This window comes from Miscanthus floridulus, chromosome 18, assembly GCF_019320115.1.
Source record: "Miscanthus floridulus cultivar M001 chromosome 18, ASM1932011v1, whole genome shotgun sequence".
In the NCBI taxonomy this organism is placed as follows: Eukaryota; Viridiplantae; Streptophyta; class Magnoliopsida; order Poales; family Poaceae; genus Miscanthus; species Miscanthus floridulus.
The window spans coordinates 105,825,524-105,838,379 of record NC_089597.1 but is presented as its reverse complement, the minus strand read 5'-3'; the positions used below and the strand labels follow the sequence as shown (position 1 = coordinate 105,838,379).

Below are 12,856 nucleotides of genomic sequence, written 5' to 3'. Positions count from 1 at the left end.
TCAAGTAAGCAAAATCATGTTTATGCCAAATATTTGGAAAAGAGAAAATCAATTCATGGCATTGGATAAGAAAAGTGATGATACACAGTTTGGATCAAGATTATATACCTTTTTGGACTCAGAAATAACATAGAAGGGGATTGGAAGAGAGAAAACACCTTTTGGAACAACTTGGGCCAGCCTATGTATACCGGACATGTCCGATATGAGTGGGGCTAAAAGACTGAGCGTACCCCTTCGGCCAATTCAGTTTTATCTCTTTCCAACCAACCTAGCCGATGCCCTCCTCCTCACCTAGGGTGACCAAGGCTTTCACCAAGAAAAGGGAGAGAGGGAGATTGCATTGGAGAAGGCTTGCATCAAGGTTGAAGGCCCGGGGATTTGGATTTCACATCACTTTCTCATCTCTTCTCTCAAGGTACACTAATCCCAGACCTCGTCCGATCTACGTGGTTAAAGCATGGTTGTGAAATTCCTTCGGTCAATATGCTGCATTGGTGATATAGAAGCAATGCCTAAAGTTTGGAATTGATCTGTGATGGGTTGAATCTAGGGACCCTGGTTAGGGTTGCTGAGCGCACATACTAGACGTGTCCAGTATGCCTACCGGACGCGTCCGATATGAGCCAGCAGAGTAGGCCACTACTTCCCTTTGATTGAATCAAATTCAATAGTTGTATATTAGTCTTAGTTTCTTTTGTATCTACGTTTTGCAAACCTAGTGACAGTGGTATGTCGAGGTGATTGTAAAACCATGGATAAAAGAATCTGTCTAATTGCAATTCAAGATTAAGCTATGGGCATGTATCTAAAATTCCTTGCAAATCTTTGGAAATAGGACAACAACTATGAGCGGAAGACAGGAGCCTAGGTCCAAGCATAGGCATGATCTAGCTTTGGAGAAACACAAGAAGACAAGACAGGAAATGCATCCTAGATTTAGTCAGCAGGAGCAGGGCAGCAACAAGGTACTCTCCAGGGCTACTAGGGGTGCTCCACAGTACAAAGAGGGAGACAATAGTTCTTCCTCTGACACAGATATTGATGAGTTCAGAGTGGAGCCCATAGAAGATAGAAAGAGGAAGAGCACTGACAAAGGATCAGATGGTGACAGCTCAGATGAGGAGCAGGAAATTGAGGAGGAGCCAGTACCTCCATTTTAGCACCAACCTGGTCAGGGTATGCATTATGGTCTTCTTGAGACACGTCTAACTAATGTGTCCTCTTGTGTTTCTAGAGTTGACTACATGGGAAAGGGCATGACCAGGAAAGCCAAAGATGAGAGAAGAGTAGATCCAAGAGGCTTACCTAAGGTTTAGTATGACCACTGCTTCCAGACAGCCTTTCTCATGGACTTCTACTCTAGTGTGATTCTCACCAGGAACCCTGTGGTAGCCAAATCTTAGTGGATAGACTAGCAGTACATCAGAGAGTTGCAGAAGGCCTCAGTTGATCATGCTATTGCCATTTGCCAGCGCATAGGAGTTTATGAGATCATGGAATTCCAGCATGACTGGAACATAGAGGTGGTAGCTCAGTTTTATGCTACTCTATTCATTGAGGAGGATGAGAGGCGGATGCACTGGATGCTTGAGGGCCAGTAGTGTTGATTATGATGTATTCGTCGCCCAGCTTGGCTTCTTAGAGGATGATCTCTAGAGGGATAAGATTCACACAGAATAGGTACTTCCTCTAGAGCAGCTGGCCTACATGTACCCACTAGGAGGTGAGAGAGGAGCAGTGGGTAAGGTTCTAGGTCTTCACCCAACTTACAGATACCTGGATAGGATGTTCAGGAACACCATTGATTGCAAGGGTGGAGATAAGGGAAACATCATAGATTACTCTAGGAACCTGCTCCATAGGATGGCACTTGATGCTCGACCCTTCAGTGTTTTTGACTTTATCTAGTGTGGGATCCAGAGTGTAGGTGAGAGGCCCCTCATGGGCTATGGATTTTCTCCTTATATCATGTATATGATTGAGAAGGTCATAGGGCACACATTCAAGTATGACAAGATTCACAAGGTCCTAAAGATTGTTGCAGACTTGCCTGAGACAGGGATACCTCTAGTAGGTCTAGGGGAAGCAGCAGCTATAGCTATGGCAGATGCACCTACCGGTGGTGCACCAGCAGGAGGAGCTTCCCTTCAGCCACGTGGTTCTCACTCATGTTCTTCCTCAGGCAGTGGCAGTTCTCCCTCGCCTATCCGTAAGTTTTTTAGTTCCATCTTTGGTATGTGATGGGACATTTAGGTTAGGCAGCAGGGCATTGAGTCTAGGTAGAGGAAGGAGGGGGAGGCTAGGAGGAAGGACACCAGGACTCTAAAGCAGTTAGCTACCAGACTTGGGCTTGATCCTCCTAGGTCTCCTCTATCAGATGGAGCAGTCTCAGCAGCTAGTGAGCTAGAGACTGAGGAGCAGCAGCAGGCCAGATATGATAGGCAGTTTGCTAAGTTCTTTCAGCGATAGCAGCCTCTGTAGGAGCAGCCTCAAGAGCAGGCATAGCAGGAGCCATGCCCTAGTGCGGGAGAGGAGATGGGTTCGGCTTTCTGGTAGGACATCTTCGGCAGTGACCCCAGGTACTCTACCAGTGACTACGGCTTTGGTGGCCAGGATCTTTACGGTGGTATTGGTGCTCCAGGATAGAGTTCTTCTCGCCCACTCGGTGCTTCACGCTCAGACAACAAGGGAAATGGTGATGGCGATGAGTGATGTCAGAGATCAGATATAGCTTGCAGCCCCCTTGTCCTTAGTATGTAATTGTTGGACCTTTGTGGTGATTGTAACAACCCAAAAATCCACACACCAAAAATCTCAACTACAAAATTTTTCTTTCTTTAAAACCCTTAAGTGATGATGTGGCATGTAGGAAAACCCCTAACCTTGCACTAACTAAACCTATATGACTGGCACGAGTATCTCACCTCATCACCTAGAATTTATTTTACCACATAGCATACATCAAGTTGCATTATATTCAACATGGTGATTTGGATTTTATTTGATTTATGTGTTGATTAATAAAAGCTAACAAGTATGTGTTTATGAATAAATGAACTAATATGGGATTAATATCCCAATAAATACTTTGACCAATGTTTATCACCATGGAACATTTTATCAGAGGTGAAGTAGGCCACTTTGATTTATATACATGAGAGGGGTGTAACATAATACAAAATGTAAGAAGTGGGAGGCAGCAGCTCAGCCCAGCCTACCTCGACTGGCCCAGCCAGCCAGCCTAGCATCGCCGCCCGTACGTGCACGCCGCTGACGAGCCAGACCCGCCCGTCAGCCGTCACGCACCGCACGTCGCCGCATTAGGACAAGATGATATATGGGCCCCCTCTGTCAGCCGCCCAGCTATAGGATCATCTTCTTCCCCACGCCAGCCTCACCTCTCGACCGAGCCCCAACCAAAGTAGCAGACACGGGCCTAGGGTCACGCACATCGCATGACCCTGTCCCCCACCTTAGCACCGTGCCCACGCAACCGCCCCCGCGCACGAGAGCCGTCCGATGTGCTCGTCGCATCACCAGCCGTTCTGCCATCCGCCATGGATGAGCATGGAGCTTGGCCTATAAAATGAGGACCCCGAGCCCTAGCCCCCATTCACCACACCTCACCGCCGCCATGCGGTCCACACTAACTCACTAAGCCGAGGGACGAGAGGAGAAGGAGAGGCGCGGAGAAGGACGTCACTGCCAGAGCAAGAAGGGAGAAGCGGAACCGCACCTCGCTGGAGCCAGGAGTGCCGCCCCGATCAGCTACATCAACATAGCTGCTCGGCACGGCACTGCATCGCCTCTACACGGCCACGACCCTCCACTGCACCGCCATCCTATCTCCCACGACACCTACGGTGAGCGCCCAATTTTCCCCTGCTCGCCGCCGGACTCTGCTATTCTGGCCATGGCGCTCCACACCGTGAGCGCGTAGGCCAAGGCCACCTCCAGCCTCTGGATACACAAGCACAGCATCCACAACCACACCGTAGACCCCTCCTAGCCCCATGGACGCTGTAGTCGAGCACACACACGCCGCGCTCACGACGCCGCCACCATGGCGCAGCCACCACCGGCTCACCCGACCACCTCGCTAGACTGGAACGTAGCCGTAGAGCATCACCGTGATGACCGAAAGATAGCCGCATAGACCAAGTCGATGATAGTTAGCCGCAGCCCCCTTGGCCACAAGCACGAGACCACATGCAGAGACCACATGTAGAGACCACATGCAGAGACCACATGTAGAGACCACATGTAGAGACCACATGTAGAGACCACATGTAGAGACCACATGCATAGACCACATGTAGAGACCACATGTAGAGACCACATGCAGAGACCACATGTAGAGACCACATGTAGAGACCACATGCAGAGACCACATGTAGAGACCACATGCAGAGACCACATGTAGAGACCACATGCAGAGACCACATGCAGAGACCACATGTAGAGACCACATGCCGAGACCACCGTGACTCCATCTCGCTCACAGAGACCACATGCTGAGACCACCGTGACTCCATCTCGCTTGCCGAGACCACATGCAGAGACCACATGCAGAGACCACATGCAAAGACCACATGCAGAGACCACATGCCGAGACCACATGCAGAGACCACCTGCCGAGACCACATGTAGAGACCACATGCAGAGACCACATGCAGAGAACACATGCAGAGACCACATGTAGAGACCACATGCAGAGACCACATGCAGAGACCACATGCAGAGACCACATGCCGAGACCACTGAGACTCCGTCTCGCTCGCCGAGACCACATGCTGAGACCACCATGACTCCGTCTCGCTCGCCAAGACCACCATTGCCGAGACCACTGAGACTCCGTCTCGCTTACCGAGACCATCGAGACCACCAAGGCTTCGCTTGCCGAGACCACCATGAACCGCGCCTCACCTGTGCCCGTGGACCACGGCCCGTTAAGTGGCCCAGTGAAACGACGTGGCCGCACCAGCACGCGCCACAAGGCGGGCCGAAGCTCAGCCTGTATCTAGGCTCAACCGGCCCAGATTGGGCCCGGCCTGTATTGACCATTGACCGATCAACATTGGTCGTTGACCAGGGCCCACATGTCAGCGACACAGAGACTCTGGACCCACCTGTCAGCTGCAGTATAGCTCTAATGATGCCATGCTGACGTCATGCCAAAATTGAGACCACGCCAGCATCGAGGACCTCGGCGACCACTCCGACCACCTTACCAGCCAAATAGATTTAGTCTTCGGAAATTCATAACTAATTCATACAACCTCAGGAAAATATGAAACCTAGACCGAAATTCATCTAAAATCGAGCTCTACACAATGAACCCATGATTTAGTGCATTTGGCTCTTTTGGATTTTCATTGCTTCTTTGTGCTACTTTATAGATGTCGCTAACGCGACTATAATACGATCGTTTGCAGACTCGGAGGAGAACCTGACGGACGAGGATCGTGAGTACCATGAGGAGTACGGAGACGACTACACTGAAGGTGCCACATCCCACCCAATTTTGTAGCACCTATTACGCATGGCTAACATAGAACTGCTATTGCTCTACCTTGTTGTTATAATCATGCTATGATAGGACTTGCATGGTAGTATGCTTCCTTGATGGCCTTTACCTTGACACAACCTTGCCCCTGCTCACCTAGCTGATAGGCTAGTCACACGCTTGCTACTATATTTCATTGCTTATTACTTCTACTACGCATGCACTACATGGATGCATGGTGGAAACTGGTATTATCTGGACTATGGGGAGAGTGCTGCGTGGGTGACTTGGGTGCGTGGAGGGTGAGGGTTGTGTCGACCAAGCTGGAGTATACGACGAGCCTGGGGCAAGTCTTGCCATGGGGTGCTACCTGGGCACCCCTGGAATGGATACCTATGGTGGGTAAATGGAATATGAGGTGGCCCTGGGTGTGAACCTGTGATGGGTGGAGCACAGGGCGGAGGTGCTGTGGTGGCACGGTAAATGGAAACCCTGATGAAGATATTCTGGCTTGGTCATCCCTAAGGACTTACTAGTACTCAGATTCACCAGGAAGCCTTATGTACCACTCGCCCTATATGGTGCGGGACGGCCGGACTACTTGGTAGGATATTGCCACTACTGCTAGGTTGATAGCGGACAGTGCAAGGGAGGTACGGGGCACGGAGGATTTCCCCCACACCCTTCTGAGACTTCATGGAGACCTTATGGACCCGGCTCATGACTCACAGTTTTAGCCACCCTAGACCAGACTTGGGGTGTACCAGGGCTGAATGGTAGAGTGGCATTATCCTAGGCTAGCAAGCGGTCGAAATCAGCCCAGTTGACGACGGTCAGCGAGGAAGGCGGATCTTGTGGTTATGTAAAACCTCTGCAGAGTGTATGGTTGATCGATCGATACATGTGCCGACTTGTCGGCTATGGACCTTTCCTGGGTTTCGCTTAAACTAGATATGAGATGAGTCCTTCTCTTCTTCCCCCAGAGAGTGAGTGTTCGGTCGTAGCCAGGGGCTATGGGCCTTGAGACAGTGCCGAGAGGGAGTTGGCCTGTCGACTGAGTGATGGTATGGTTATGGTATGGTGATGGTGGTACATCGATCCCAGGATCAAAACCTGGCTCTGGAATGGGAATGGGGTGGAATGGGTGTGGTAATGGTGTTAAAACCTGACTATACTATTATATACTTGATATGCTAATACATAGGAAACCCCAGCCTTATAGGTTCCTTTTGAATATATTCGACTTGCATCCAATTACCACAAAGCAACGCTCATAGGGTTGGGAGTGGCCAGTACAAATCGTACTGATAAATTTTGGCACATAGGTTCTGCTGAGGAGTATAGCTCTGAGGAGTTTGACGGTTGAGGGATTCGTTCCTACGCTCGAGTTTGGTGATCTTATCTTCAAGCTGTTCTGAATGAATGCTACTTTTGATTCCGCCAATGCGGCGATGTAATAATTTATGTAATTCCACACTATTTGTACTCTGATATTATCGATGTATGGATGTGATCATCGACTGGAATTTGGGTAATACGATCTACCATGGTCTTATTACACTTCGACTCTGTGGATTTCCCATCGCGGAAATCAGGGTTGTTTCAGTTGGTATCAGAGCCATACTTGACCTTAGGACGAAACCCTCAGAAATGGACGATAGAATAGGACGTGGACATCCCTTCTTTCGGTTATATACCGACCCTGCATTTACTTTTATGCAAGGCTTATCTATTATTGACCTGCTAACACCTGTTCCTTGAAACATGTAGATGGTAACGAACGTCAAAGGGCCGCCTCTAGGACCGCTACCTATGGACCACGCCAAGCTCACCTTCGACCTACGTGAGCTCGGGGGTTTTGCATAGACCCTCTGCCGAGTACTCATCATGTTAGGAGTCCCCGACGAGCTTGTCAAGGTCACCTGCACTGGGAAGCCAACCCAGGATGGAGGAATCGAAGGACTGGTTGTCACCTCAGTTGAGTTCCCAGCTAGCTCTACCTTACCTTCCGTTCCAGCTTTCACGAGATGACTATAGAGGACATAGTTGAGGAGGGACTGCGAGCTATCTCACACAAGGCACTTCGTAGAGTGATGAGGGACCACTACGAGCACCTGAAGACGACAGAGTTCCGTCTACTTCCCCAGGCCCTCGACCTCAGCCTTACCCCTAGTGAGTAGAGTTTCGCAGCCGGTAGAGTTATCTTTGCTGAGGAGGACTGATGCCTTCATGTCTCAGCTATCCACCTACTAGAGCAGGATAGGTACGTGACCTAGCTTGAGCAGAAGAGATGTCAGCACCAGGCCCTTCTGTGGGAGTACCAGGAGCAAGACTCGTAGGGAGCACAGGAGCGAGCTAGTTTGCTTGAGACAGTTGCCCAGCTACAGGACGAGCTCAACCATCGTGAAGAAGTCCACAGAGCCGAGGTCGCTGACTTACAGGACAAAGCAGCTGACCTAGGCAACAGCAACTGCTACCTCGACAGCAAGGTCTTGGAGTTGCAGAGAGAGTTGGATGACAGGAAGGCTGAGTTCAACTGTAGAGGAGACAGAGAGAGGTCCAAGGGGATTGATATGCTGAAAATCCATTCCAAGAACAAGACCATGACTCAGGAGTTAGAGGAGTTCAGGAAGAAGGCCGTTCGCAACCAGGGTCACCTGATCGAGGCACTCAGGTAGAACGAGTACCTATAGGACAAGTGTGAGAGGACTTGGCAGGCTTGGCAGAAGTCTGACAGGAAGCGCCTCAGGGAGATGAAGGGTATGTGGGATCAGCTACCCAAGGAGATTCATAGCAAGACGAAGCCTAGGATAGAGGAGTTTGAGCTAGCCCTGACTCGCCTCAACCTAGATGCCTGCCCTACCCTACCTAGAGCCAAGCCTACTGAGGAGCTCGCCGAAGCCTTGAAGTACGTGTCCTGACTTCACAAGTCTGACGAGGAGATCGAGATCGAGAACAGTCGTATCCCAGCTACGGTGTACGAGTTAGAGTAGATGACCCTGCATGGTCATGAGTCATGTCAGTAGCTTCCATGAGTTGTACCCCATGATGTACCCCTTATGAGATGTATTATGAGACACTATGCGTAGTACGATTCTCGCACGTCTTCAAGTGTAGCTACTGGAGATGATGCTATGTAATAAAACCCATGTAATGAATGTTTTGGATCTTATTGCATCTTATGGATCTTATTGCTTCTTTGTAATGAGTGTTGGATAGCATAAATGTTTTCTTTAAATCGTCAAAAACATGTAATCATATTGAATTATAAGCACTCATGGCACAAACACTAAAATTTATATGATCCATGTTGCAGATGCCGAACCTCCATTCTAATCGCCTAATGAACCGTGGACGTGCGGCCATCCCCGAACCAGCCGAACCAAATGGGGAACGTGGTGGCAACAACCGTGGCCGTGGCCGTGGCCGTGGACGTGGAGGGATACCCTTCCACCTGGAGAATACCCCACCGCCTGAGGAGAACATTCCACCACCACCACCATCGAACCTGGCAGAAGTGATGGCACAATAGACCCAACTTCTTGCAGCTCTTGTGGAAGGAGCAAATCGTCGCCAGGGAGGTCAACAGAATGATTTCCAAAGGAAGCTAGAAGGATTTCTGAAGCTAAGGCCACCTACCTATGATGGCACCGACCCTGACCCGCTCGTAGCCGATGACTGGCTCAAGGAGATGGAAAAGAAGCTTGACCTCACCACTTTCACTGATGATGAGTGTGTTGGAGCTGCCACACACCAGCTCATAGGTGCAGCACGCGCCTAGTGGGATAGTTTCAGTGATTCCCATGAGGACCCTGCCAACATCTCATGGGATGAGTTCGCTGAAGCATTCATTGAGTACCACATTCCCAAGGGTATCATGGAGGCCAAAGCTGAGGAGTTCCGCAGCATCAAGATGGGAAAGGACAAGGTGACTGAGTACACTACTCGTTTCACCAACCTTCTACGCTATGCACCTTCCTATGTTGTGAACTCTGAGAAGGAGAAGCTGTACTACTACCACAAGGGACTTAACCCGCACATCAAGCTGAAGTTTGGCGGTATTGAGAGTAACACATTGCGTGCTCTGGTGGATTGTTGCATCCAGATTGAGAAGGACCGTGCTGAAGCTAGAGAGGAGCACAGGGAAAGGAAGCATAAGCCTGAAGAGTCCTTCCGTGGATGTGATCGCAAGAGGTTCCGCAGAGATGCACCATCCAGGGAACGCTCACGTCACAACAGGGATGACAACCCTGGATCGAGTAGGAGTGGTGGAGACTACACCACCAAATACTCCCGTCCTGCTCAAGATCGTTACACCCGGGACCATTATGCTTAGGACCGCAACACTCAGGATCGTTCCAACCATCCCCGCTCAGCAAATGAACGCCCAGCACAGAACCACTTTGCACCAAGCACTGGAAACTAGAAGGCACCCGCGCAAACCCCTACAGGCGGTGCGTCTTTCACCTGCTTCGCTTGTGGCCAACCGGGTCACAAAGCCACTGAGTGCCCTCAGAACTCAGCTGCTCAGAAGTCTCAGTTCAAGGGATCTGCTACTCGTGGACGTCTCAACCATCTGGACGCCGAGGAAGCACAGACTGCCCCTAACGTGGTGTACGGTATGTTTTTAGTTAATGGCAATACTGCATCAGTTCTATTTGACTCTGGAGCAACTTGTTCATACATATCATCCAAGTTTGCATGAGAACATGACCTGCTTGTAAACCCACGTGGAAAGCCTATCATCACCAGCTCACCCTTAGGAGACCTAAAGTGCACCCACATATGTAAGGGAGTGAGTCTTACCATAGAGGGCCTTACCTTTGAAGCCGACCTAACCCTGTTACCTTCCACTAACCTAGATGTCATCTTAGGCATGGATTGGTTAACCATTCACCGAGGTATCATATCATGTTCACCTAGATACGTCCAAGTGACCCATCCATCAGGCCAAGTTGTTAGATGTGAACCCTAGTCTGGAAAATCCACCTCTATCCTATGTGCCCTGAAAGCAAGTTTAGAATCTCAAAAAGAGGAGAAGACAATTCATGATGTGCCTGTGGTCAGAGACTACCCTGATGTATTCCCTGCAGAATTACCGGGTATGCCACCAGACCATGATGTAGAGTTCATCATTGATCTTTTGCCGGGAACAGGGACCCATTGCCAAAAGACCTTATCGCATGTTAGTTGATGAACTAGTTGAGCTCAAGAAACAACTTGATGAGCTCATCTCGAAGGGATATATCAGACCCAGTGCTTCACCCTGGGGATCCCCTGTTCTGTTTGTTAGGAAGAAAGATGGCTCAATGAGAATGTGCATTGATTACCGGAACTTGAACGTAGTTACCATCAAGAACAAGTACCCCCTTCCAAGGATTGATGATTTGCTTGATCAGCTTAGAGGTGCAAGTATTTCTCTAAGATTGATCTCAGATCTGGCTATCATCAGATGAAGATTCGAGAGGGTGACATCCCGAAGACAGCTTTCGTGACTAGGTATGGGTAGTTTGAGTTCACTGTGGTGTCCTTTGGACTCACAAATGCTCCCGCATACTTCATGAACATGATGAATAAGGTTTTCATGGATGAACTGGATAGGTTCGTGGTAGTATTCATTGATGACATTCTTGACTACTCATCCACCGCTGAAGAACATGAACATCATCTAGGAACTGTACTTGAGAAACTAGCCCAACATAGCTCTACGCAAAGTTCAGCAAATGTGAGTTTTGGCTACAGGAAGTTGCCTTCCTAGGCCATGTACTATTAGCTGAAGGTGTAGCTGTTGACCCAGCCAAGATTGAAGCTGTAAAAGAATGGGATCAACCCCGTAATGTGATAGAAATCAGGAGTTTCTTGGGATTGGCTGGATATTACCGCCGATTCATCGAGAACTTTTCTAAGATAGCCCGTCCAATGACCAACCTTCTAAAGAAGACCAAGGAGTTTGAATGGATGCCCAAGTGCAAGCAAAGCTTCTAGGAATTGAAACTGAAGCTTACCACAACTCCTGTGCTAGCATTGCCTGATATCAGCAAAGATTTTGTGGTCTATTGTGATGCATCCCGTCAAGGACTTGGCTGTGTATTGATGCAAGATGGAAAAGTGATAGCTTATGCTTCTCGACAGTTGAAAGAACATAAGGACCGTTACCCTACTCATGACCTTGAGTTAGCAGCAGTTGTACATGCCTTGAAGATCTGGAGGCACTATTTGATAGGCAACAAGTGTGATATCTACACCGATCATAAGAGCTTGAAGTACTTTTTCACTCAAGAAGATCTGAATATGAGGCAACGCCGATGGCTAGAATTGATCAAGGACTATGACCTAGAAATTCATTATCATCCAGGTAAAGCTAACGTAGTTGTAGATGCTCTCAGTCGCAAGAGTTACTGTCACGCTTTGATCACAAAATCCGTACAACCTAACTCAATGAAGAGATTGATGATTTCCAACTTGAGATACTACCACATGGCTTGTTGAATGAGCTTCGCATACAGTATGATCTCATAGATCGCATCCGTCAAGCTCAGAAGGATTGTGAGGGGAGCGAGTATCTCCGTGGTCTGATGAAACTAGGCTACAAGACCAACCACCATGAAGATGAGCAAGGAACCATCTGGTTCAAGGACAGAATCTATGTACCTTCCGATCTAGCACTACAAGAAGAAATTCTGTTAGAAGCTCATGATTCTAAGTACTGTATTCACCCTGGAGGTTCAAAGATGTATCAAGACTTGAAGAAACATTTTTGGTGGAAAGGTATGAAGATGGACATTGCATGACATGTGGCACGATGTGACACCTGTAATAGAGTCAAGGCTGAACATCAAAGGCCTGCAGGATTGTTGAAGCCTCTTGACGTTCCCGAGTGGAAATGGGAGAGCATATCCATGGATTTCATAGTTGGATTACCCCGTTCACAGAAAGGCAATGATTCCATTTGGGTGATTGTTGACCGCTTGACCAAAGTTGCTCACTTTGTACCCGTTAAGACCAAGACTGATGCCGAAAAGTTAGCGGATCTATATGTTGAGCATATCCTCAGATTGCATGGAGCTCCCTCTAGTATTGTATCTGATCATGGTCCTTAGTTTGTGTCCCGATTCTGGGAAGCTCTGCACAAGTCTATTGGAACCAAACTTGAGTTCAGTACCGCTTATCACCCTCAGACAGATGGACAGACAGAACGAGTAAATCAGATCTTAGAAGACATGCTTCGCGCTAGTGTACTAAATTATGGCTCTGACTGCGAGAAATGCTTACCCTATGCAGAGTTCTCTTACAACAACAGCTACCAAGCCAGCATCAAGATGTCACCTTTTGAAGCTCTGTATGGCA

The 12,856-nt window shown here is 48.8% G+C and overlaps 1 protein-coding gene across 1 annotated transcript; it reads left to right on the top strand.

Annotated features, from left to right (window-relative positions):
• The first annotated feature begins 926 nt into the window (after positions 1 to 926).
• LOC136524320 (rRNA biogenesis protein rrp-36-like) lies at positions 927 to 9,845 on the top strand. The gene is made up of 2 exons (XM_066517737.1): positions 927 to 1,148; positions 9,615 to 9,845. The coding sequence occupies exons 1-2, from the start codon at positions 927 to 929 to the stop codon at positions 9,843 to 9,845; spliced, it is 453 nt and encodes a 150-aa protein (XP_066373834.1).
• Positions 9,846 to 12,856: the final 3,011 nt, after the last annotated feature.

What these genes read in the sequence shown, in the direction of transcription:
- LOC136524320 (XM_066517737.1), top strand. Translation starts at nt 927, where the DNA reads ATGCATCCTAGATTTAGTCAGCAGGAGCAGGGCAGCAACAAGGTACTC. An exon ending in AGGAAATTGAGGAGGAGCCA is followed by an intron (nt 1,149 to 9,614) that starts GTACCTCCATTT and finishes TGTTGCATCCAG; the next exon opens with ATTGAGAAGGACCGTGCTGA.